Consider the following 24,975-nt stretch of genomic DNA (forward strand, 5'->3'; position numbering starts at 1 on the left):
AAATAGGGCGAAAAGTCCTGCCTCGAGCATTGCATTCAGAGGAAGCGCAGTGTCGTTCCGGAAGCAGCGGAATGTCAGTGGGCGGACCTTGAAGTCTGGCGTCAACGGCGGCGTGCGGAGTGAAGTGTCACCAATAAACATAGGCGTCATTCAGCGTAGCCTGGATCTGTAATATAGGAGTCGGACGCGCCACTTCTGATATGGACGTGTAGCGACGGTTGTAATCGTTTCTGGTACTGAAGGTAAGACCGCTACATGTGTGCTTTTCGATTGCAGATGTATTCCTGCGGCTGTCATCATTGCAAGTAGTTTAGTTAGCGTCCCATATGGGTACAGCAGGCAGTGCATACTGTATATCTCTATCATAGCAGATATAACGGGACGCAAGCGTGACTTCCGTCTGATATCAATCCTCACACGAGATACCTGATCCCTCAAAGTGGGACAAAAAGGCTCGTCTGTTAAAATACAATACTGATACAGGTCAGTCTCCCTGATAAAAGGACAAAATAGCTGATACAGGCCTGGACATGATCCAAATTTTTTAATTGTATTCACCTGCTGTAATGTTAATGTTAGGAGATGCATAGACTTTATTCTTGAAGGCTTGTAACTTTTCAAAATGTGCTTTTACCCAAGTAAATAATTTTATGACAATTCTTAAACCAATAGTTCTCCCAGAAATGAAATTCTATCATTTATTCACGTTCACACACGCTTCTTTTTCTTTCTTTATTTCGTTGTTTTGTGGAACACAAAATAAGCTTCCAGTTTGTATGCACAGTGCAATGCAAATACATGTAACTGTATCAAATTATTGAAATGAACAGTAATTTAGTAAACAATATTTAAAGACACTCATAATATAATCTATAATGTATAAAGTAGACCCCAAAGAGATGTTTCCCAGAATGAAGCTTTTTTTTTTTTTTTTTTTTTTTTGAAAAATGTACAAAATAAACCAAAAGACTGCCATTGAAGTTTTTATAAGAAATACTTTCATTCTTTCTACTATAGAATTTCATTTTTAAATCAGCGTTTCTTGCTGTTTCTGTGCAGTTGTAATTTTGAACGTTGTTTTGAAGGAAATCCTACACCATTTTTTGCTGTTTTGCTGTTTGCTATGTTGCTTATGCAAAATAGTCCGATTTTTAATGCCTTTTAAGTCTCTTCTGCTCAACAAGCCTGCATTTATTTGATCCAAAGCACAGCAAAAACAGTAACATTTTGAAATAGTTTTACTATTTAAAATAGCTGCTTTCTATTCAAATATATTTTAAAATGTAATTTATCCTGTGATTTCAAAGCTGATTTTTTTTTTTTTTTTTTTTTTTTTTTGCATAATTTCTCCAGTCTTTAGTGTCACATGATCCTTCAGAAATCATTCTAATATTCTTATTTGCTGCTCAAAAAAGCGTCCTTTTGTTTCTACTAAAGAATTTAAAATTTTAAATGAAAATGTCTTGCTGTTTCTGTGTTATTGTAATTGTGAACATTGTTTCGACACCATTTTTGATCAGGGGCTTTCAAGCTCCAAAAATGGCAAAAAGAGACAATAAAATAATTTTGGGCTGGAATGATCTAGAATGATCTAGCATGTTAATTCAATGTAAGTAAAAAGTATTGTATTTTTACATTTTGAATTAATTTATTTTTAATCCATTTAGTTGGCAAACAATATGTGTAGTCAGTGACAGATCCTGAAAGAGGTGACACTCTTTGCCTAGACCAATGCAACCAAATGTGCTGTCATTTCTGATATGCGTCAACTGATTTATTAAAAGACAAGTGTCGTGTCATATCTTGCCTAGTGCAATTAAATCATTACATTGGTCATTCTTTAGAATTCCATTTGTGTTTAAGATTCAAAGTCATCTTTGGAGGAAATTTTTATTTTTTGGGTGAGCTGAGACTCATTTATACTCTAAAAAAAATGCTGGGTTATTTGGCAACCCAGCACTGGGTAAATATTGGACAGAACACATGCTGGGTTATTCATGGGCTAAATGTTTTTACCGAATATACTGAGTTGTTTTATTTAACTATTGTTTAAAATGTATTATATTGCTGGCTTAAAGTGGGCTGGAAAATTAAAAATCACACACAGAATTTTTTATATTTATATTTTTAAACATCCAAGATGTTTCTTTCTTCAGTCGTATAGAAATTATGTTTTTTGAGGAAACATTCCAGGATTTCTCTCCATATAATGGACTTCTATGGTGCCCGCGAGTTTGAACTTCCAAAATGCAGCTTCAAAGGGCTCGAAATGATCCCAGTCGAGGAAGAAGGGTCTTATCTAGTGAAATGATCGCATATTTTCTAAATGTACAATTTATATACTTTTTAATCTCTACACAGAGCTAGACAAGACGAGCATTTGAGGTTAAAAAGTATATAAATTGTTAAAAAGTATAATTTTTTTTTTTTTTTTTAAATAACCGATCGTTTTGCTAGATAAGACCCTTCTTTCCTCGGCTGGGATCGTTTAAAGCCATTTGAAGCTGCATTTTGGAAGTTCAAACTCGGGGGCACCATAGAAGTCCATTATATCGAGAGAAATGTTTCCTCAAAAAACATAATTTCCTAACGACTGAAGAAAGAAACACATGAACATCTTGGATGACAAGGGGGTGAGTACATTATCTGTAAACTTTTGTTCTGAAAGTGAACTACTCCTTTAAAAATAGTATTTTAATTTAAGTGTATTCAACCATTCTCTATAATCGCTTTTCAACAAGCTGAACCTAGCATTTGGGATATAAACCCCCCCCCCCCCTCCCAGCATTTTTAGAGTGTAGTAGTATTATTGTGCTTGTAATGAATATAGGATTGAATGGCAAGAATTGAACAGCAGATTATCTTCTGTGTGCATTCCTGGTGAAGTTGTTGTTCTGTTGTATGGAGCTTGATATCTGCCAGAGCGAGAGATTGCAGCAGTGCTGACAGCTCCGAGGAGAAGCGACACATGGTTCTACTACTGACACTCTCTCTTCTTAGTACACTGCTTCTGATAGTACTCACTTTCTCCTGATTTGGCCTGTGAGTCTGCTAGTTCAGTGCAGTGATGTGGCATGTTTATTCACCGGAGTCATGTTTGCGCTGCAATTATAGCCATATGATACATGAGGCCATGCTGAATAGTCACCGTAAAACAGAAGGTAAATTGAACTCCTAGTCCTAAGGTGACTTACTGGACAAACCTGTTCCTTTCTTAAATTCAGTAGTATTGGGGTTATTTGATAATTAAGCCTTTAACAAGGTTTGAGATTCTCTCTGTAAGTGCTCAATTGTGTTTTTATTCATTGAGTCTATATAGCCCTAAAGCTATTTTATTGTTCATAATAATTGCCAAATTATTAACAATTAGAAACACTCATCTTCACTGGGTTGTGACAGGAAGTTGACCTCAAATCAGCACAAATGAGCAATACTATTCTGGAAGAGTTGGGTACCGTTAATTAAGACAAGGGAAGGGAAAAAATAAAATCACGAGACAGAAGAGGTAGATTGAAACAAAACATCCGTCCTGACTGAGGAAGTTGGTGTCACGAGTGATGGATGACTCTGAATGTTGCATAGTTTGTTTTTAGTAGTTGACAAATATGCTTTTTGAAAATGAATGTTGAAATATGAATGTTTAACAGACTCTGATATTTGGATATTTTGTCAATTTCTGACCGTAAATACATAAAAACTTAATTTTTTGATTAGTAATATGCATTGCTAAGAACTCCAGTTGGACAACTTTTAAAGCCGGTTTTCTCAATATTTAGGTTTTTTTGCACCCTCAGATTCCAGATTTTCAAATAGTTGTATCTCGGACAAAGATTTTCCTATCCAAACAAACCATAAGTCAAATGGAAAGCTTATTTATTCAGATTTCAGAGTATACATAAATCTCAATTTTTTTTAAAAAACTGACCCTTATGACTGGTTTTGTGGTTCAGGGTCACGTTTCCCTGCTAAAAAAAACAGCTAAAACCAGCCTAAGGTGATTGGCTGGTTTAAGCTGGACATTCCAGCTGGTCTCCCAGCCTGACCAGTTAAGAGTGGCCAAAACCCCTCTAAAACCAGCCTGCTGACCAGCTATGACCTGCTAAAACCAGGCTGGTTGACCAGCTAAAAACCAGCCAACCACCTTAGGCTGGTTTTAGCAGTTTTTTCAGCAGGGAAACCAGTGACCCTGGACCACAAAACCAGTCATAAGGGTCAGTTTTTTTTTTTAAATTGAGATTTATGCACACTCTGAAAGCTGAATACATTCTAAGACCAGCCAACCAGCCTAGGCTGGCTTTATTTTTTATTTTTTTTTATTTTTTTATGACTCTAGCCCCAGATAGCACACATACGTCTGCAAGATGTCTGTTAAAGATCTCTTGATCTGGAAAGCATCTGCTGTGTACAAATGTCTGTAAGATGTAAATGCAGCATCCGAGATGTTCTGCTGAAAAACCCCCAGCTAAAACCAGCCTAGGCTGGTTGGCTGGTCTTAGCTGGTTAAAGCTGGAAGTAGCTGGTTTTAGCTGGTGTTTTCCCAGCTAAGACCAGACTGGCCAGGCTGGGAAAGTGGCCAAAACCCCTCTAAAACCTTAGCTGTTTTTTTTTTTTTTTTTTTTTTTTCAGCAGGAACATCTCGGATGTTGCATTTACATCTGCAAGAAGTCTATTGGATGTTTCCTGTAGACGTCTATTAGATGTCTTTAAGATGTTTATGAAATAGAATGTATGTAAAACTAATGCCGCGTTCCAGGCAACCCGTAACCCGTGTTTTTCCAACCTTCTACCAGTGAAAGTGCACTGGAACGGCAGTCAAATCCGTGACTTCCCACTCGTGAACTCGTACTAGATCGATGTAACGTTACTCCCAGTTACGAGTTCTGACGTGACATAGCCCGCGAAACAACAAATGTCAGCCCTAATGCGCGGTGTTTATGCAAGTGGCACACGGTGGAAAAACAGAGCTTAGGACAATATAACGTTGCAATCAAATTAATAATAATATAAAAATAATAGTAATTCATAAATGTGCCCAGGCAGTTTGGCGTGACTTGCCTGGAACGCTACAAAGTCGTGAGTCGTGGTTTGAAGTGGTGATTTACCAGTTAAAAAACCTGCCTGGAACTCAGCATAACTGTGGTATCAGGGGCACAAACAGAACAAGTCGCTGACTTTAAGTACTTTGGATGTGGGGCTTTTAAAATATAATTACAATTAGGGTTGTCACAATTCCTCAGTTTAATTCGAGTAGGCTACTCGATTTAAAAAAATAAATAAATCCTGTACTGACCGCGTCCAGTAGCCGTCGACTATTACACTGACGAGAAAGGAATTATTAGGCCGTTTTCCAAGTTTTCTAAGGATTTTTTTTTTAAATTCATAAGCATAATGCTACTGTGAATTCACAAACACTATGATTCAATTAAATAAATGTATGCAATGCAGGTTTAATATATGCATACGTGCTTTCACAGTGAATGCTCCTCCACATGAGCTGATATCATTTACATGTGTGGAGCGTCTCAAACACCTCTGTTTTTTACTGTGAGTTTGAGTCTGTTATAACTCTTTTTTTCATCTGGGAACACCATTTCATCAGATTTATAAGGTAAATCGTTTATAAACCTACACAAACAGCCGAATACATTGTTATGTTTCTCAATATGCCAAGTGTTTATCGCAATTTCAAAATAGAAGCTCAAACCCTCTCTCTGAGTTCACATATTCAAGAAATTACAACGGCTGTAGCATTTCTGTCACAAACAAATGTCCAAATATTACATATTAAGTGGACATTTGAATTAAATGTTGTTTAGTAAATATTATTAAACAAGGATTAAATCGCGCAGGCTGTTGGCGCCCTCTGCAGTCGATATAATGCGTAATATACATTAGCTCTATTGTTTGTAATATATTTTGTATTTTAGTAGTTTTGTTCAATGAAATCATGATTACTTGCGTTTGATACTTTATTTGAACTCATTGTCACTGCCTCATTGCTATTACATATGTATTTAAAGTCATTTCAAAGGATATTGTTCACTGAGGTCTATTTTTCTACCACAAAACAATAATTATAATTATCTGATTACTTGATTAATCATCAGAATGATCGACTGATTACTCGATAGTGACATGTCTAATTACAGTATTCGATAGGTCATAAAACATGAATGTATAATTATACAAGAATTAGACAATTGTGTCTAAAGTAGATTTAGATAAAATATAACTGCTTGAAATGCCACGTGAAGCTGGCCTTTCTTGAATGGCTTATTAGCATTTAAACATTATTTAGACTCTGGCAGTAAAAGAGAATATACCACAAAGTGTTTTACAAACGTTGTCCTTACTTATAACATTTGGCACGCTCTGTTGAACGGATGGCACACACAGCTGCAGCTTTGGGTTCCTGTGAGTTGGCACATTTGTGTGAGTATGTGTTTGTTTTAAGGTGTGCCTATGTTTGACTTAGTCATGAATAACCGTGCAGTTAGTTTGAAGAAGGTGACATGGATCGACTGTGACTTTCATAAATTATTCATATGTTGTCATGATTAGATCAATTAGGTCAGTTTTATCACCGTTACTTTTCATAAATGAAACCGCCTCAATTATGAATGTCTCCAAAGTAAGATTTGCATTTTCATTGTATCATTTTTATTGTATGGCAAGTGAGGATTGTAAACCTGATTGCTTAGAAAAGTAAGAAGCCACCTGATTGGAGGTTGCCTTGTTGTTTCTCTCCTTTAGAGGATGGGAGCAGTGAGCGGTCACTGGAGGAGATGTCATTCGGTCGACTCTTGCGACGTGCATCCTCCAAAGCCTCTGACCTTTTGACGTTTAACGTGGGCACGGGAGGATCAAGGACCGTGCTGGATGGAGAGATCATCTTTTCCAAGAACAATGTGTGTGTGCACCCGGCTGAGCCCCTGCCTGGACTGCCTGAACATCACCCAGGTACCACGCACCCATGAACTGAAATACACTTTAGTTATTCACACGTTATGTGAATATCAATACTGAAAGATTTTGCATTCACATGCCATATTTTTCATGTCTTTATGAATGTTTTTGTTTTGAGTTATAGTTTTAAAACATCCAATATGAATAATGTTGAGCACTGCTTAGATACACTACCTTTCAAAAAAAACTTTTAGGCTTGGTTAAGTTTTTTTTTTTTTTTTTTTTGAAAAAATGTATTTAGATTAAAAAACTGTAAGATTGCAAAATAATTTTTATTTTATTTTATTAAATCAATTTTAAATTGATTTATTCCTGTGATGGCACAGTTGAATTGTCAGCAGAAACAGCTGTGCTGCTTAATATGTGGATGTTTGTGGAAACTGTGATTAATTTTTTATATATTTTTTTTAATGTTCGGAAAAAATGTATTTAATCGATGAACAGTAAGATTGTAATATTTTATTACTGTGATGGCACAGCTGAATTTTCAGCAGAAACAGTGCTGCATTCAAAGAAATAATTAAAATATTAATTATTTTAAATTATTATTTATTATGAAAATGTTTTATTTTAATTTATTCCATGATACTTAAAAAAAATTTTTTTAAAGAATTTATTCTATAAAAAAACATTATGATTGTAAAATTATTTTATTTTAGTTTAGTTTATTCCTGTGATGTCAATGCCATGATACTTTTTTAAATGTTTGGAAAGAATTTATTCTATAAAAAAACTGTATGATTGTAAAATTATTTTATTTTATTTTATTCCTGAATTTTAGCAGAAACAGTGCTGCATTCAAAGGAAGAATTAAAATAAAATGATAATTATTTTAAATTATTATCTATTATTAAAATGTCGAGAATAAAATTTAAAGGAATGTATTCTATAAAGAAACAGTATGATTGTAAATTTATTTTATTTTATGTTATTTTATTTTATTCCTGTGATGTCAAAGCTGTGATACTTTTTTTTTAAATGTTTGGAAAGAATTTATTCTAGAAAAAACTGTATGATTGTAAATTAATTTTATTCCTGAATTTTAGCAGAAACAGTGCTGCATTCAAAAGGAAGAATTAAATTAAAATGATAATTATTTTAAATTATTATTTATTATTAAAATGTTTTATTTTAATTTATTCCTGTGATGGCAAAGCTGTGATACTTTTTTTAAATGTTTGGAAATAATTTATTTTATAAAAGACAGTATAATTGTAAAATTTTATTTAATTTCATTTTATTCCTGTGATGTTCCCGTGATACTTTTTTAATGTTTGGAAAGAATGTATTCTATAAAAAACAGTATGATTGTAAAATTATTTAATTTTATTTTACAAAAAAACTCTTTTATATGTTATTATATTAAAATTGCAAAATTTTCCTCTCTTTCAGGTTACCTTTGTGTACACCTGGAGAAAGACGAGGCCCTCGGCTCCACCCTCATCCTCACCTGGGTGCCCAACTCTCGCATCCAGCGGCAGGACGAGGAGGCGCTTCGTTACATCACGCCCGAAAGTTCACCCGTTCGCCGCAACCCTCGACGCCGAGCCCACCGGAGCCACTCTCGCCCTGCGCCAGCCCCCGAGGAAGAGGAGGATGAAGAGGGGCCAGAGCCGGCCTTGCAGAACCAGCAGCTTTTGGAAGAGGGCGATGAAGGCTCCTGCGAGCTCTCTGCGGACGAGGTGAGTCGGGACAGCACCCTCGGCTCGGACTCGGACACCTTCTCCTCACCCTTCTGTCTGTCGCCAGTCAGCGAGGCTCTGGGTGAGAGCAGCAGCTCCGTCTTCCTGGATAATGAGAGCAGGTGAGATAAATGCAAAATTCACTTTTACATTGTGTTCACATATAAATGTTTCTTAGCAGTGTGTAGACTATGACAACCTTTTAGTACCACATTAAAAAAACTAAGATTACTAGACTAAAGTCAGAATATTATGAGAATAAAGTCGAAATACTATGAGATTAAAGTCAAAATACTACAAGAATAGAGTCAAAATACTAAGAGAATAAAGTCGGAATACTATGTCGGGAAAAACTTCGAGAAAAAAGTCGGGAAACACTTCAAGAATAAAAGCAGAACGCTTTGAGGATAAAGTCGGAACGCTTTGAGGATAAAGTCGGGAAACATTTTGAGAATAAAGTCGGAACGCTTCGAGGATAAAGTCGGGAAACGCTTCGAGAATAAAGCCGGGAAACACTTAGAAAATAAAAGCGGAATACTATGAGAATAAAGTCAAAATACTACGAGAATAGAGTCAAAATACTAAGGGAATAAAGTAGAAACGTTTTGAGAAAACAGGTGGAATACTATGAGAATAAAGTCGGAATACTATGTCGGGAAATGCTTCGAGAATAAAGTCGGGAAATGCTTCGAGAATAAAGTCGGGAAACGCTTCGAGAATAAAGTCGGGAAATGCTTCAAGAATAAAAGTGCAATAGTATAAGAATAAGGTCGGGAAACGCTTCGAGGATAAAGTCGGGAAACGCTTCGAGGATAAAGTCGGGAAACGCTTCGAGGATAAAGTCGGGAAACGCTTCGAGGATAAAGTCGGGAAACGCTTCGAGGATAAAGTCGGGAAATGCTTCGAGGATAAAGTCGGGAAACGCTTCGAGGATAAAGTCGGGAAACGCTTCGAGAATAAAAGCGGAATACTATGAGAATGAAGTCGGGAAACGCTTCGAGAATATAGCCGGGAAATGCATCGAGAATAAAAGCGGAATACTATGAGAATAAAGTCAAAATACTACAAGAATAGAGTCAAAATACTAAGAGAATAGAGTCAAAATACTAAGAGAATAAAGTAGAAACGTTTCGAGAAAAAAGTCGGGAAACGCTTCGAGAATAAAAGCGGAATACTATGAGAATGAAGTCGGGAAACGCTTCAAGAATAAAGTCGGGAAACGCTTTGAGAATAAAAGCGGAATACTACGAGAATAAAGTCGGGAAATGTTTTGAGAATAAAGTCGGAACACTTCGAGGATAAAGTCAGAGCGCTTCAAGGATAAAGTCGGGAAACGCTTCCAGAATAAAGTCGGGAAACTCATTGAGAATAAAGCCGGGAAACGCTTTGAGAATAAAAGCGGAATACTATGAGAATAAAGTTGGGAAATGTTTCGAGGATAAAGTCGTAATGCTTCGAAGATAAAGTCTGAACACTTTGAGCATAAAGTTTTGAGAATAAAGTCGGAGAGCTTCGAGGATAAAGTCGGGAAACGCTTCGAGAATAAAGCCGGGAAACGCTTCGAGAATAAAAACGGAATACTATGAGAATAAAGTCTAAATACTACGAGAATAGAGTCAAAATACTAAGAGAATAGAGTCAAAAAACTAAGAGAATAAAATAGAAACGTTTCGAGAAAAAAGTTGGAATACTATGAGAATAAAGTCGGAATACTATGTCGGGAAACGCTTCGAGAATAAAGTCGGGAAATACTTTGAGAATAAAGTCGGGAAAGGCTTCGAGAATAAAAGCGGAATACTATGAGAATGAAGTCGGGAAACGCTTCGAGGATAAAGTCGGGAAACGCTTCGAGAATAAAGTCGGGAAACGCTTCGAGAATAAAGTCGGGAAACACTTTGAGAATAAAGTCGGGAAAGGCTTCGAGAATAAAAGCGGAATACTATGAGAATGAAGTCGGGAAACGCTTCGAGGATAAAGTCGGGAAACGCTTCGAGAATAAAAGCGGAATACTATGAGAATGAAGTCGGGAAACGCTTTGAGGATAAAGTCGGGAAACGCTTTGAGGATAAAGTCGGGAAACGCTTTGAAACGCTTTGAGGATAAAGTCGGGAAACGCTTTGAGGATAAAGTCGGGAAACGCTTTGAGGATAAAGTCGGGAAACGCTTCGAGGATAAAGTCGGGAAACGCTTCGAGGATAAAGTCGGGAAACGCTTCGAGAATAAAAGCGGAATACTATGAGAATGAAGTCGGGAAACGCTTCAAGGATAAAGTCGGGAAACGCTTCGAGAATAAAAGCGGAATACTATGAGAATGAAGTCGGGAAACGCTTTGAGGATAAAGTCGGGAAACGCTTTGAGGATAAAGTCGGGAAACGCTTTGAGGATAAAGTCGGGAAACGCTTTGAGGATAAAGTCGGGAAACGCTTTGAGGATAAAGTCGGGAAACGCTTTGAGGATAAAGTCGGGAAACGCTTTGAGGATAAAGTCGGGAAACGCTTCGAGGATAAAGTCGGGAAACGCTTCGAGAATAAAGCCGGGAAACGCTTCGAGAATAAAAGCGGAATACTTTGAGAATGAAGTCGGGAAACGTTTTGAGAATAAAGTCGGAACGCTTTGAGGATAAAGTCGGAACGCTTCGAGGATAAAGTCGGGAAACGCTTCGAGAATAAAAGCGGAATGCTATGAGAATAAAGTCGGGAAACGTTTTGAGAATAAAGTCGGAACGCTTCGAGGATAAAGCCGGGAAACACTTCCAGAATAAAAGAGGAATACTATGGGAATAAAGTCGGGAAACGTTTCGAGGATAAAGTTGTAATGCTTCACAGATAAAGTCTAAACGCTTCAAGGATATAGTTGGAACGCTTCGAGGATAAAGTCGAAAAGTTTTGAGAATGGAAATTGTAGAAATTAAAGTTATATTTTGAGCGCAATAGGCTAAAATATACTCTCAAAATATTATAACTTTAATTTTGTAATTGTTAATAATTAATTCTCATAATTTTGACTTTATTCTCTAAACATTTCGACTTTATTTTGGCATCTTTATTTTTAAGGACCTGTGTGGCTCCAGGAGTGAATCATTAAATTGTACACATTTTCAGTGGTCAAAAACCAAATGTGGGTCAGTTTGTAAAAACATGAGACTGATTTTCTTTTAAAGAGGAATGTCTGAAGAACAAATAATGTTGAAACTAGAGATATATCTCATTTCCTTCTGTCAAGATGACTGTATTGATAATGTGTTTGAGTGCCATAAACATTATTATTATTATTCTAAAGTTTGAAAACAAAATAGTGGATTACTCAGTAAATATTCATCCATGACATTTAATATTTTGGTCTTTATCACACATTTAGCTTTCTTCAGAAAAAAATCTGAGCTGCATAACTGCTTTTTTTAGCCGTTTATTCTCAGCTGACAGATATAGCATTTATTAACAATTTTTTTTTTATTGTTAATAATACATATAATATTTTTGATAAAGAACAGAAAAAAACATCCAATATGGTATGCTAAAACTCAAAAGTTTAGAGTCACAAAGATTTAAAAGTGTATTTTTGGGATGTATTAATTTGATCAACAATACTTAAACTGTAATATAATGACATTTAAAAAAAAAAAAGTTTTCTATTTGAATATATATTTTAAATGTAATTTAATCCTGTGTTGCAAAGCTGAATTTTTAGTATCATTACTCCAGTCTTCAGTCACATGATTCTTCAGAAATCATTCTAATATGCTGATTTGCTGCAAAAAAATGTTTCTTATTATCAATGTTGAAAACAGTTATGCATGAGTTACAAAATAAAAAGCACTTTTGATGAATTTAAAGGAATAGCACAAAAAATGAGGTTTTACAGGTTTCAAATGAGGCATGAGGGTGAGTAATTAATGAAAGAATTTTATTTTTGGGGTCAAACATCCCTTTAATTCCTTGCTGAATATTTCTTTCAAAAAAATATCTTTCTGACCTTAAACGTTTGAACTGTGTTAAATATTATGATTTTTGCAATAGTAAAACAGTAAAAACTATAAGCATGCAACCTTTTAAACTGGAACTACATATGTAGCATTGCATTACAGCAGGTGTTTTGAGTAGATGTTAATGTTAGCATGGTTCTGTCATGTACACGCTGTGCTGCTGCAGGTCTGTGTGTTGTAAGAGGAGCTGCTTAGAGCTTATTCATAATTCATAGATCAGCTCAGCATGCCTTATTACACAGCATCATGTGTTCCTGTTCTGAACCTCTACAGCATCCTGTGATCACAGACCGTCTCTCAGAAGTGTTACCACAGATGTAATGATATAACGTTTTGTCAACGACATTATTTCACAATCAGTGTTTGTAATGTAATACTAACATGACTCTCTTATGCCAAAAATCATTAGGATATTAAGTAAAGATCTTGTTCCATTAAGATACTTTGTAAATTTCCTATGGTGAATATATCAAAACTTAATTTTTGATTAGTATTATGCATTGCTAAGAACCTCATTTGTACAACTTTAAAGGCGATTTTCTCAAATTTAGATTTTTTGTACTCTCAGATTCCAGATTTTCAATCTCCAATTTCAAAAAAATTGACCCTTATGATTTGTTTTGTGGTTCAGGGTCACATATTGTCACTCTGAATGTTATACTTGTAATGCTCCACTGTGACCACAAGGTGGAGACATTACAAGGCGATATGCGTGAGAGAGAGCAAGAAAGTGCTGCTTTCAGCAGGTTGGCAGTGAGAGTCTCAGAGTCTGTGATCTTCTGCAGATTCCCTCCCCCAGCTGCTTCATCTAACATTCCCTCTTTCAGCATGATTTCCTCCCTTTGTTATTTGGCCTGAGCTGCGGGGGTGAGGCCGGGACATGAGCTGCCCATCGGATCATAAATATCAGTGGTTTGTGTTTGACTGAGTCTGTGATGAACAGCTTCATTCCTCTCTGTTCCTTTGGTTGGAGAACGCTCTCTATTGCCATTCGTTTTCTGGCTTGCACTTCCTCTTTGGATCCTTCAGTGTTTATGTTTGACTTCTCTTTTATTCTTCCTCCTTCGCTTCTCACTCGTGTGCTTTTTTTCTCTACTAGATGTTTTCTTTCCCTCCTTCTCTGTTGTTTTTCTTTTTCTTCCTTGTCGTGGTTTGGCTCAGTGTAGACACCTTTGGTGTCTGTTTTATATATTCATTACCTTTAGAGTTTTTTTTATGACCATTTCCACCCCGCCTCAGATTTTTAGAATTATATGAAATATGTAAATGATCTGTGTTATGACTGGCTAGGGTCTTAGTATGAGAAATTAGCTTACTTTTCAATATATCTGTCTAGATTTTGTTAGAGTAAATAAAGAAAATCAAGGAAAATTCAAGGCTGGACCATGCCATACAAAACTGTAGATCCTGTCCCATTGAGGTCATGTTTTGCTTGAGGATGATGTAATAGTAATGTGTTAACTGTGTTTGACAGCTCTGGCTCTGGGGCATTTGTTTCAGTGTGATGTAATAAACAGGCCCTGAGAGGTAGTGGCTCTAGTCTCTGTGGGAGTTTAGTCCCTGGAAAAACTTCCCTCACCTCACACTAGTATAAACTCTTAGCGTTACCACTCATAACACAGATGGATGGATGGATCACTGGCCACACAGAAATGTAATTAGTTGATTCTGAGTAGCTGTAGTTGGTTATTTTGTCATTCATTCAGTCAGTCACATCTATGTGGCTTTCCATCCAACTTAAAAATCACCCAACTAACTTTTGCCTATCCACATAGTTACTTCAGTTTAGTTACTTTATTTTTTAATGTTCCTTACTTACTTGCCTATCCATCTACCCACCTACCATTTGGTTGGATTCAATTAGTTGAATTAGTGGATTCAGTTCAGTTTTAGTTACTTTAGTTACTTCAGATTTGTGACCCTGGACCACAAAACCAGTCATAAGGTTAAATTTTACAAAACTGAGGTGTATATATAATATGAAAGCTCAGTAAATAAGCTTTCAATTGATGTATGGTTTGTTAGGATAGGACAATATTTGGCCGAGATACATCTATTTGAAAATCTGGAATCTGAGGGCGCAAAAAAATCAAAATCCTGAGAAAATCACCTTTAAAGTTGTCCAAATTAGGTTCTTAACAATGCATATTACTAATCAAAAATTACATTTTGATACATTTACAGTAGGAGTTTTACAAAAAATCTTCATGGAACATGATCTTTACTTAATTTCCTAATGATTTTTGGCATAAAAGAAAAATCAATAATTTTGACCCATACAATGTATTTTTGGCTATTGCTACAAACATACCCCAGCGACTTAAGACTGGTTTTGTGGTCCAGGGTCACATTTAGTTACTTTATTTACTCATATTTCTCAAGTTCCTAACTAACATTTATGTATCTGTCTATTGAACTAACCATTCAACCAACTAACTTCTATTTGTACATCTAGTGGGTTAGTTCGGTTTAATTACCTTAATTTCTCCTGTTCCTAACACCTTTTTGCCGATCTATTCCTCTACCTAATCAACCAACTAACTATCTGTCCATCTAGTTGGTTAGTTAAATTTAGTTACCTTATTTCCTTGTGTTTCTCCTTTTCCTAACTAATGTTTAAATGGCTATCCATCTATTAAACTAAGTATTCAACCAGCTAACTTTAGTCTGTCCATCTAGTTGGTTAGTTCAGTTTAGTTACCATATTATCTCCTATTCTTAACTAACATCTTTATGGGTACATTCATCCTAACTAACTAACCGATTAATCAACTTAATTTATCTTAACAAACATCTATGTGACTATCCATCTAACTTCTATCTGTCTATCTATTTGGTTAGTTCACTTTAGTTACCTTATTTTCTCCTGTTCTTAACTAACATCTTTATGGGTATACATTTATCTATTGTCCTAACTAACTAAGCAGTCAGTCAACTTACTTTATCCATCTAGTTGGTTAGTTTAGTCAATTTACCACACTTTCTCCTGTTCGTCCTGTTCCTAACTAACATCTTTGTGTCTATCCATCTATCTAACTAACTAACTAACTTTATCTATCTAGTTGGATAGTTTAGTTTGTTTTTTAACGTGCATCTATGTGGCTATCCATCCAGCCATCTATCCATTAAACCAACTAATGTTTACCTGTCCATCTAGTTGGTTGTGTTAGTTTAGTTACCATATTTCCCTCTATATGTAACTAACATCTTTATGGGTATACATTTATCCTAACTAATTAACCAATTAATCAACTTACTTTATATATCTAGTTGGTTAGTTTAGTACATTTACTTTACTTTGCCCATCATGTTCCTATACTAACATCTAAAACATTCTTTTTATCCATCTAACTAACTAATCAACCAACTAACTTTATCCATCTAGTTGGTTAGTTCAATTCAGGTACCATCATTTTTCCTGTTCCTAAGAAACAACTTTGTGAGGATCCATATTTTCAATGAACCAACTAACTTCTATAAGGAACTTTAATTGTTCCTTTTCCTAACACACTTCTATGTGGCTATCCATCTAACCATCCATGAACCAACTAAGTTATATCTGTCCACCTAGTTGGCTAACTAATCAACCAACTAAATTCATTCATCCTGTTGGTTAGTTTAGTTAGTTTGCCTTACTTTCTCTTGTTTACCCTGTTCCTAACTAACATATTTGTGCCTATCTGTATAACTAATCAACTAACTTTATCCATCTAGTCGGTTAGTTTAGTTTAGTTCAGTTCCTAACACACATCTGTGTGGCTATCCATCCAACAATCTTACCATTAAACCAACTTCTACCTGTCCATCTAGTTGATTATTTCAATTTAGTTACCCTATATTTTCTCCTGTTCTGAACTACTAACTAACCAGTCAACCAACTAACTTTATCCATCTAGTTGGTTAATATAGTACATTTATCTTACTTTTTCCTGTTTATCCTGTTTCAAACTAACATCTTTGTGCCTATCAATCTAACTAACTAATTAACCAACTAATTTTATCTATCTAGTAGGTTTAGTTTAGTCATTTACTATTTTTTCCTGTTCCTAAAAAACTTCAATGTGGCTATCCATCCAACCATCTAACTATAACTTCCATCCATCCATCTAGTTGGTTAGTTAAGTTTAGTCACCTTATTTTTCCTGTTTTGTAAAGCCACCGTGAGGCTCACCGAATAGAAAACAAGGGTCTGTAAAGAACATGAGATGTAACTTTGCACCGCACGCTGTCTGTCACGGCCTCAGCCCGCCATATGGCCTCGTGTGTGTGATCCTGCTGTAGTGTGGACTCAGAGAGACCTCTCAAATACCACATGACCCATAAACCTTCGGCTCCCACAGTGGATCTGTGACAGGGGACGTGTCTGGAGGTGCTTTTGCCCTGTTAGACGTGCTCTGTTAGAGAAAATGACGAGTGTGAGAGAGAAGCAGAGGTCCCACGGTTCAGGTTACAGCCCTGGCTACATGAGAGGTCGAGAGACAGTTACAGGGAGATCTCTCACAGTGAGAGAGAGAGGAGGGCTGTCAGGGGAAATTGGCTGCCTGGCTGCTTGATTTGTGTCTCTGCTCGCCTCCTGCCAGCACAATAACCTCCCAGCATTCCTTCCATTCCTCTTCACTTCCAGTGTCCTCTCTCACATGCGTGCGTATCCATACCTACAGCTGTCGCCGAGTTTCACACTAGAAACACAGAGCAGAACGAATGAATTGATGTGCGGGTTTATAGTAGAGAGACCAGCTGAATTAAGCTGTCATGTAGAGCTTATCAAAAAGGCTTCAGATAGATAACAGTTCATTAACTTGATAGAAAAGATTCATCAAATCAAATTAGCTTTTGAATTTTACTTTCTATTTGTAGAAAATTTTATATTTTTGTTCCGTAAATTGCATTGTTTTTTCATAATTGTGACTTACACCTATCTTAAATTTGTTCATATAGACTTTTTGCAATATATACAGCTTTACAGAAAACAAGAAAACTATTCTCAAGAAGTGTATTTTAAGTTTTCTCCTTTTTATTGCAATAATATTAATAGAGATACCATTATTTCCAGGGAGTGCGATGAACCCATGGCTCACTCTGCAAGCTCCGCCTCCAGTCTGGACAGCCATGCCCCCTCTGAAAGCAGCCAACCACAGGGAGTTCGGTGGGAGGAGCAGCAGAAAGTCATGGCGTTAGAGCACCTATGTGGGGTGTTCAGGGTTGACCTGGGTCACATGAGGTCACTTCGTCTCTTCTTCAGGTCAGACGAGATCCTATAAGAGTTCAGAGTTTATTTCAGTAAACAATTCTTTTTAATATCTCTCCTCTTTGAAACGTATGTCACCTTATTTGAAAAGCCTCTGGCTTTTATTATTATTTTTCTACACTGTTGTATTAAATCTTTTTCATAAGTCTTTGTTTTATGAAACACCTCGTAAATTTAATCCACCTCTTTGTTTTACATCACCGTTCTCATTTTAGAGAATTTAGTTATAGCCATAGCTGCAGGTTATAAATCATTATTCCTTAACCCCAGGCTGATTTTGTTCAAGATATTAAAATATTTCTATGGTGTGAATAAAATTCAAATGTTTCTGGGGTTTAGGGAAAATATGCATTAATAGTTCTTTTATGAAGAGGAAATGCAATATAACAAATGTCATTACTGAGAGAAAAGCACATCCTGGTCTTTTAGTGAACTCATATCACTGTTCATTTTTTAGTGTCCAGACCAGCCTTGTGAAAATGTTTGTTTCTCGTGTGTGTTCCAGCGATGAGGCTTGCACGTGTGGACAGCTGGTCATCGCCAGCAGAGAGAGCCAGTACAAGATCCTTCACTTCCACCACGCGGGGCTGGATAAACTGGCCGAGGTGTTTCAGCAGTGGAAATGCTGCAGGGAGACGCAGCTCAAAGACCAGGTCTGGAGAGTCTAACACACCTGTTATCAGTTTGACACATTTATTTGCAAGGAACACACTCTCATATACACACATGCTCAAAAGATTTTTGTTTGTTTTTGAAAGAAGTCTCTTATGCTCATTTGATTAAATACAGTTGAAATTGAAATTATTCATCCCCCCAGAGAATGCAGTACTTTACAAATACAAGCTTTTCTAAAGATCCTGAATTATGATGATAATGTCAATATATAATGTAATGTTTTTGAGTTATAAGATTTTTTTTATTACACAGCTATGTCATAATTATTCAACCCATATTCAATATTGCTGTTTTAAATCACTTATTTTGATGGTGGGGAACAAAATTGTCCAAAAAAACACAATTAATCCTTTAAAAACTGTATTAAAAACAGAATTAGCTTGGGGTGTTGCACATACAACACCCCAAGTCAACAGAGCCCTCACAAAAGCTATAGAGAACAGATAGTTTTATTATATTAGAAAGTCTAAGACAATGTCATCCAAGATGTTTATGTCTTTCTTTCTTCAGTCAAAAAGAAATGAAGGTTTTTGAGGAAAACATTCCAGGATTTTTCTCCATATACTGGACTTCAATAGGAATCAGCGGGTTGAAGGTCCACATTGCATTTTCAACGCAGCGTCAAAAGGCTCCACACGATCCCAGCCGAGGAATAGGGGTCTTATCTTAATATTAAAGTGCCCCTATTATGCCATTTTAAAGGTAGTTAATATTGTTGTAATAGTCTCTTAAAACAGGTTTACATGTATGCAAGTTCAAAAAACACTTTAGTTTTCTCCAAAATTAGATTTATTTTTACCCCGTTTCTAAATGATTCGTAAACGACTCGTTTGAAGCAGTTCGAAGAATCAGTCTCTCTAAACCCCTCCTTTCAGTGAGCCCTCACTGCTGTGATTGGTCAGATGGTGCAGTCCTTTTGGATTAGTCTACCGCTACAAAACGAAACGCCCATTGGGATAACTGAATGACAGCTGTGGAGACCTGTCAATGCATAGAAAAGATAGCCTCGATTTTACCCTATCAATTCGAGCCGGAGTCTGACGATGAAACTGTTGAAGTGGCACATCGACAAGAAACTGTTTTGCAAGCACGACTGGAGCAGGACGTTTCTCAGTGGGTGTAATATGTTAACTGTGGAAAGTGCTTGCAATTTGCTTTTGTAAGCGAACCGGACACACCTCTACGTTGTGAACTTCAACACTGTACAATCCATAACACTGCGTTAAGCCATCGTTTATCATTATCATTACTTAAACTAATAAGGCAGACAGACAGTCAAGCTGCATCAATCAAAAGCTTTTTAGACTACATTGCACTCACAGCTGAACAACAGAACTACAGAAACGCAAGTTAGCCGCTTACCAAGACATGTGCGGGGTTGTTACACACCATAACGTACACAAAGACGTATTTTGAACGATCGCTAGAAAATACAATTATTAATCATACTTACAGGTAGAAGTTCAGAGGAGCAAGCCGGTCCAAATAAACTGGGCACTGATCCATTTTTTAAAACCAAGCGTTTGGTGAATCTCGCGTTGTAACGTTACTCCCCAAGATTGGAAAAGCAGTCATCAGTAAAATGACGCGAACACAACACAAGATTGGCATTGTACTGCTGAGGTGTTGAAAAAATTAATGTTAACCACTCATTCTTGATAGTTTCTCACAGGCTGTCACAGTGCAGGGCGTCTTCTTGACATGATGTAATCCACGTGAAAATGGTAGGCCTACTGTTTGTGGGCGGGCAAGTTGTTCGCGAAATTGAACGTGGGCGGACATTACGCAAATGTGTAGCTCGTGACGTGTGGCCGTTACAGAAAAAAGATTCGAATTGCTGACGACTCGTTTAGGCGAATGTGAGCCGACTCTTTTTTTTGTTAGACAAAAACTTCATTTATAGTGCACTGTCGGCGTCACAACTGTGCAGATAGTTTATGTTCACATACAGCTACATGACACACTACATGAAATATCATATTTGAAAAGGCATAATAGGGGCACTTTAAACTATATACTTTTTAACCACAAATGCTTGTCTTGCACTAGCTTGACATTACGTAATCACATTGGAAAGGTCATGTGTGGTTAGTTTTTCATGTGTGGTTAGTTAGTGTACTTTGGTTCAAAAAGGTAGTGCAAGATGAGCATTTGTGGTTAAAAAGAACATAAATTTGTACTTTTCTTAGAAAATGACGGATTGTTTGGCTAGATAAGACCCTTATTTCTCAGCTGGGATCATGTAGAGCTCTTCAAAGCTGCATTGAAACTGCCATTTGGACCTTCAACCCGTTGATTTCCATTGAAGTCCATTATATGGAGAAAAATCCTTTCCTTTAAAATCTTCTTTTTGACTGAACAAAGAAAGACATGAACATCTTGGAAGACATGTGGGTGAGTATATTATCAGGACATTTTTATTCTGGAAATGAACTTAAAAGTTAAGTTAGTTAAACGTGTGATTATATGTTTGTATCATTTATGTAGGCTGTATTATTCATGCAGTTTTTCCTGTTCTGTATCGCCGTCTTCTCACTCCAGGTGTCGGATGAGAAGTCATGTATGCAGTTTTCCATCCGTAGACCCACGTTACCGTCTGCCGAGATGCACCCAGAGGAGCGTCTGTATCGCCGGCTGGACGTCAGCTCTTGGCTCCGGCATCTTAACAACAACGGACAGGTGGTGGAGGAGTACAAGCTCAGGAAGGTCAGACTGACTGACAGCTGTCAATCAAATAAGAATCAACGTTACTTGTCTAAATTGGTCTTTTCAGCTGCTTTATATTTGAATGGCATACTGTTGTACTATTTAGGTCATGTTTAAAGGTTCTGTTATGATGGGATTCATTCTGACAGGCCTTTCAACTGACCCAATGTCTTTGTTCTCTCAGGCGATCTTCTTCGGGGGCATTGACCCATCTATCCGTGGTGAAGTATGGCCCTTCCTGCTACACTACTACAGCTACGACTCCACGTCTGAGGAACGGGAAGCCTGGAGACTGCAGAAGCGTGTGGAGTACCAGGAGGTCCAGCAGAGGAGGTTAGTGGAGAGACTAGTGCTGATCTAGAAGCTTGTTCCACACCGTTTTTGCCTGAACCTTACTAGTCTGGCATGGTTTTCCTACTAGTGTTGTCAAAAGTACCGACTTCACTTTAGTTGGCATTTTATGTCTTTCACCTTTATTTTAATTTTAACTTTAAATGTTTCAGTCATTTTGACCCAGAGAGGATTTTCTTTTTCCCAAAAATGCTAGTTAATGTTGTCGCTTTGGCCTAAAACTCTCTGAAATAACCTCACACAGGGTATAACAACAACAAAAACGTTTTTTTTTTATTTTTTATTAGTAATACTTTACAATAAGGTGTCATTTGTTAACAAAAATACAGTTGTTCATAGTTAGTTCACAGTGCATTAACTAATGTTAACAAACACAACTTTTGATTTTAATAATGCATTTCTGGTCAAAAAATGACTGCCATACAAAAACATGCGTTTAAATATTATAAAATATACATACTTTTTTTTTTCTTTCTTTTTTTTTAAAGTGATGATTAATCAGTTCCAAAAATATTTTTAAGTTCTGAACATATTATTAAGTTATTTGTTGGGTACAAAATTAAATTTAGTTGAATAGGTCAGAAACAAACAAGATTTCATAATTTAAAGTCATAAATTATTTATAAAAATAATTTGTTGCAAAAAATATCATGTTGTCTGAAGCATGTCTGAAGCACTGACTGACTGATCTGTTTCAATGTATATTTTTGTCACATACAGTTGAGGTCCAAAGTTTACATCCCCCTTTTAGAATCTGCAAAATGTTAATTATTTGACCAAAATAAGAGTTTTGTTTATGTACATATAGTCCACAAGAGAAAATAGTTGAATTTATAAAAATGACCCTGTTCAAAAGTTTACATACACTTGTTTCTTAATACTGTGTTGTTACCTGAATGAACCACAGTTGGGTTTTTTTGTTTAGTGATAGTTGTTCATGAGTCCCTTGTTTGTCCTGAACAGTTAAACTGTCTGCTGTTCTTCAGAAAAATCCTTCAGGTCCCACAAATTCTTTGGTTTTTCAGCATTTTTGTGGATTTGAACCCTTTCCAACAATAACTGTATGACTTTGAGATTCATCTTTTCACACTGAGGACAACTGAGGGACTCATATGCAACTATTACAGAAGGTTTGAACGCTCACCGATGATTCAGAAGGAAACACAATGCATTACGAACCGGGGTGTGAAAACTTTTGAACAGAATGGAGATGTGTCCATTTTTCTTATTTTGCCTAAATATCATATTTTTTCATTTAGTACTGCCCTTTGGAAGCTACAGAAGATACTTACATGTTTCCCAGAAGACAAAATAAGTTAAATTTACCCTGATCTTCAAATTCAAAAAGTTTTCATCCCCGGCTCTTAGTGCATCATCTTTCTGTACCTTCTGTAATAGTTGCATATGAGTCCCTCAGTTGTCCTCAGTGTGAAAAGATGGATCTCAAAATCATACAGTCATTGTTGGAAAGGGTTCAAATACACAAAAATACTGGAAAATCAAAGAATTTATGGGACCTGAAGGACTTTTCTGAAGAACAGCAGGCAGTTTAACTGTTCAGGACAAACAAGGGACTCATGAACAACTATCACTAAACAAAAAACTCTTTTGTGGACTATATGTAAAGTAAACATCTTTTATGTGAATTATCTTATTCAGGTCAGTACTAAAGAAACAACTATATGTATTTTCTATGATTCCTCTTATTTTAGTAAAATAATTAACATTTTGCAGATTCTGAAAGGGGGATGTAAATTTTTTACCTCAACTGCATAATTTAAAATGGTTTATTATCATTAAATGATAATGAAACCTGTTTTTTAATGTTTTCATTAGGGATTTAAGTGTCAAGTTTAAAATTTTAATTTAGCTACCATATAATTCTGTCCAAACCTAAACTGTATTTAATGTAAAACCTTATTCATGTACGTTTCATTAATGTCACCACTGTAACTTCTGTGACTTACCATTGCTACCTCTTACTTCTGGTGATGCAATGTTAAAAATACGGAGCTACACCCAGTTGTTAGATGGCTCACTTTTGTTTGAATTGGCTGGTTGACATAACCTGTTGTTTACTAAATGTGATATTTCTGGAGTCTGAAACTGGAGATTTGTTATGTAAACTGAGCTGTTGTGACACATTAGACTAGATGATCCTTCAGCTTTTCTAGTTAGCTAGATGGTGTTTAGGTTTGCGGTTGGTGAATCATTCAGAGCATTGGGATCATTACATGAAATCAATGTGGCAGTGGCTAAATACACCTTTAACCACTTTAACCGCCTGCTGTTGTTTTCAGTCACATCTCTGCTGCAATCTTATGAAAATGTCTGGATAAGCACTTTTCGGCTGGAAATAGTCAGATTTGTTGAGAACTGTTGTGTCTTGGCAACGAATGTCTATTTTTCCTACTCTGTAGGTAGAGTTATATTTATTGCATGGCCGTTTGAAAGTGATTATTGCATGCATGGCTGTACCTAGTCTTTTTATACAGTAAGTCTTTATACCCACTCTGAGTCTCTAAAGGATTGTTTAACAGCCGAGTCATAACCAATCAATAAATGTGTGCAGATATATGCACTCTGGGGCTTAATGAGTTTCCGAGGAAATAATTAAGTTAATCAATTAAATCATTGTCAAGCCATTGACAGAACACTTTTGAAGCCTAATGCTCGTGTTTCAGATTCAAGCACATTTGCATTCTTCATTTATAATGTAGTGCACATACTACAGCGCCTTTAAAAATTAAAAACAGTACATTAGTAAATCACTAAATAAAATAAAATTACATGTGGGTCAAAGACGTTCAGATGTCCACGTCAAAAGAAACGTACAAAAGTGATTTTATGTCCATAGAAAGCACATTTAATGTAAGTAAAGTGTCTATTTTTAAGGTTTCAAAAACGTTTTTGAAGAATAAAATGTCAAAGGCCAAATAAAATGTGTTTTAATTGAGTAAAAAAATTTTTACTGACAAATAGGAGAGTGGCAAATTTGAAAAATGTAGAATTACAACAAATTTTTAATGTCAGAAATTGATTTTTGTTGTAAATATGCCTGTGAAAAGATTGTTACACTGAATGATATATTTTAGTGGGTGTCTTCTGTAAATTAAGGGAAAATGTATGATATTTATTTTTTGCTCAAAAAACAAAAACACATTTTTAATTTTAAAGAAAAATGTGTAATTGTTTTTTTGTTTTTGTTTTTAAACACAACAAAAATTTAAAGCGGTGTTACACTTTGTTTTTATTCTTGAATCTTTTTTCATCTTTGACCCATTAGTTTTAGCTATTAGTCAATCACAAAATTGACACAAAACAACCTCGTATTGATACAAATGTGCATAAATTATTATTATTTT

The 24,975-nt window shown here is 36.0% G+C and overlaps 1 protein-coding gene across 1 annotated transcript; it reads left to right on the forward strand.

Moving 5' to 3' along the window:
- Nucleotides 1-105: 105 nt before the first annotated feature.
- Nucleotides 106-21,620, forward strand: LOC141317645 (TBC1 domain family member 16-like). Its single transcript, XM_073833152.1, has 7 exons — nucleotides 106-242; nucleotides 6,754-6,960; nucleotides 8,359-8,770; nucleotides 17,684-17,872; nucleotides 18,384-18,531; nucleotides 21,095-21,259; nucleotides 21,444-21,620. Exons 2-7 carry the CDS (start codon nucleotides 6,786-6,788, stop codon nucleotides 21,618-21,620), a joined length of 1,266 nt encoding a protein of 421 aa, XP_073689253.1. The 5' UTR covers nucleotides 106-242; nucleotides 6,754-6,785.
- The last annotated feature ends 3,355 nt before the right edge of the window (nucleotides 21,621-24,975 follow it).

Source organism: Garra rufa, chromosome 1 (genome assembly GCF_049309525.1).
Source record: "Garra rufa chromosome 1, GarRuf1.0, whole genome shotgun sequence".
Classification (NCBI taxonomy): Eukaryota; Metazoa; Chordata; class Actinopteri; order Cypriniformes; family Cyprinidae; genus Garra; species Garra rufa.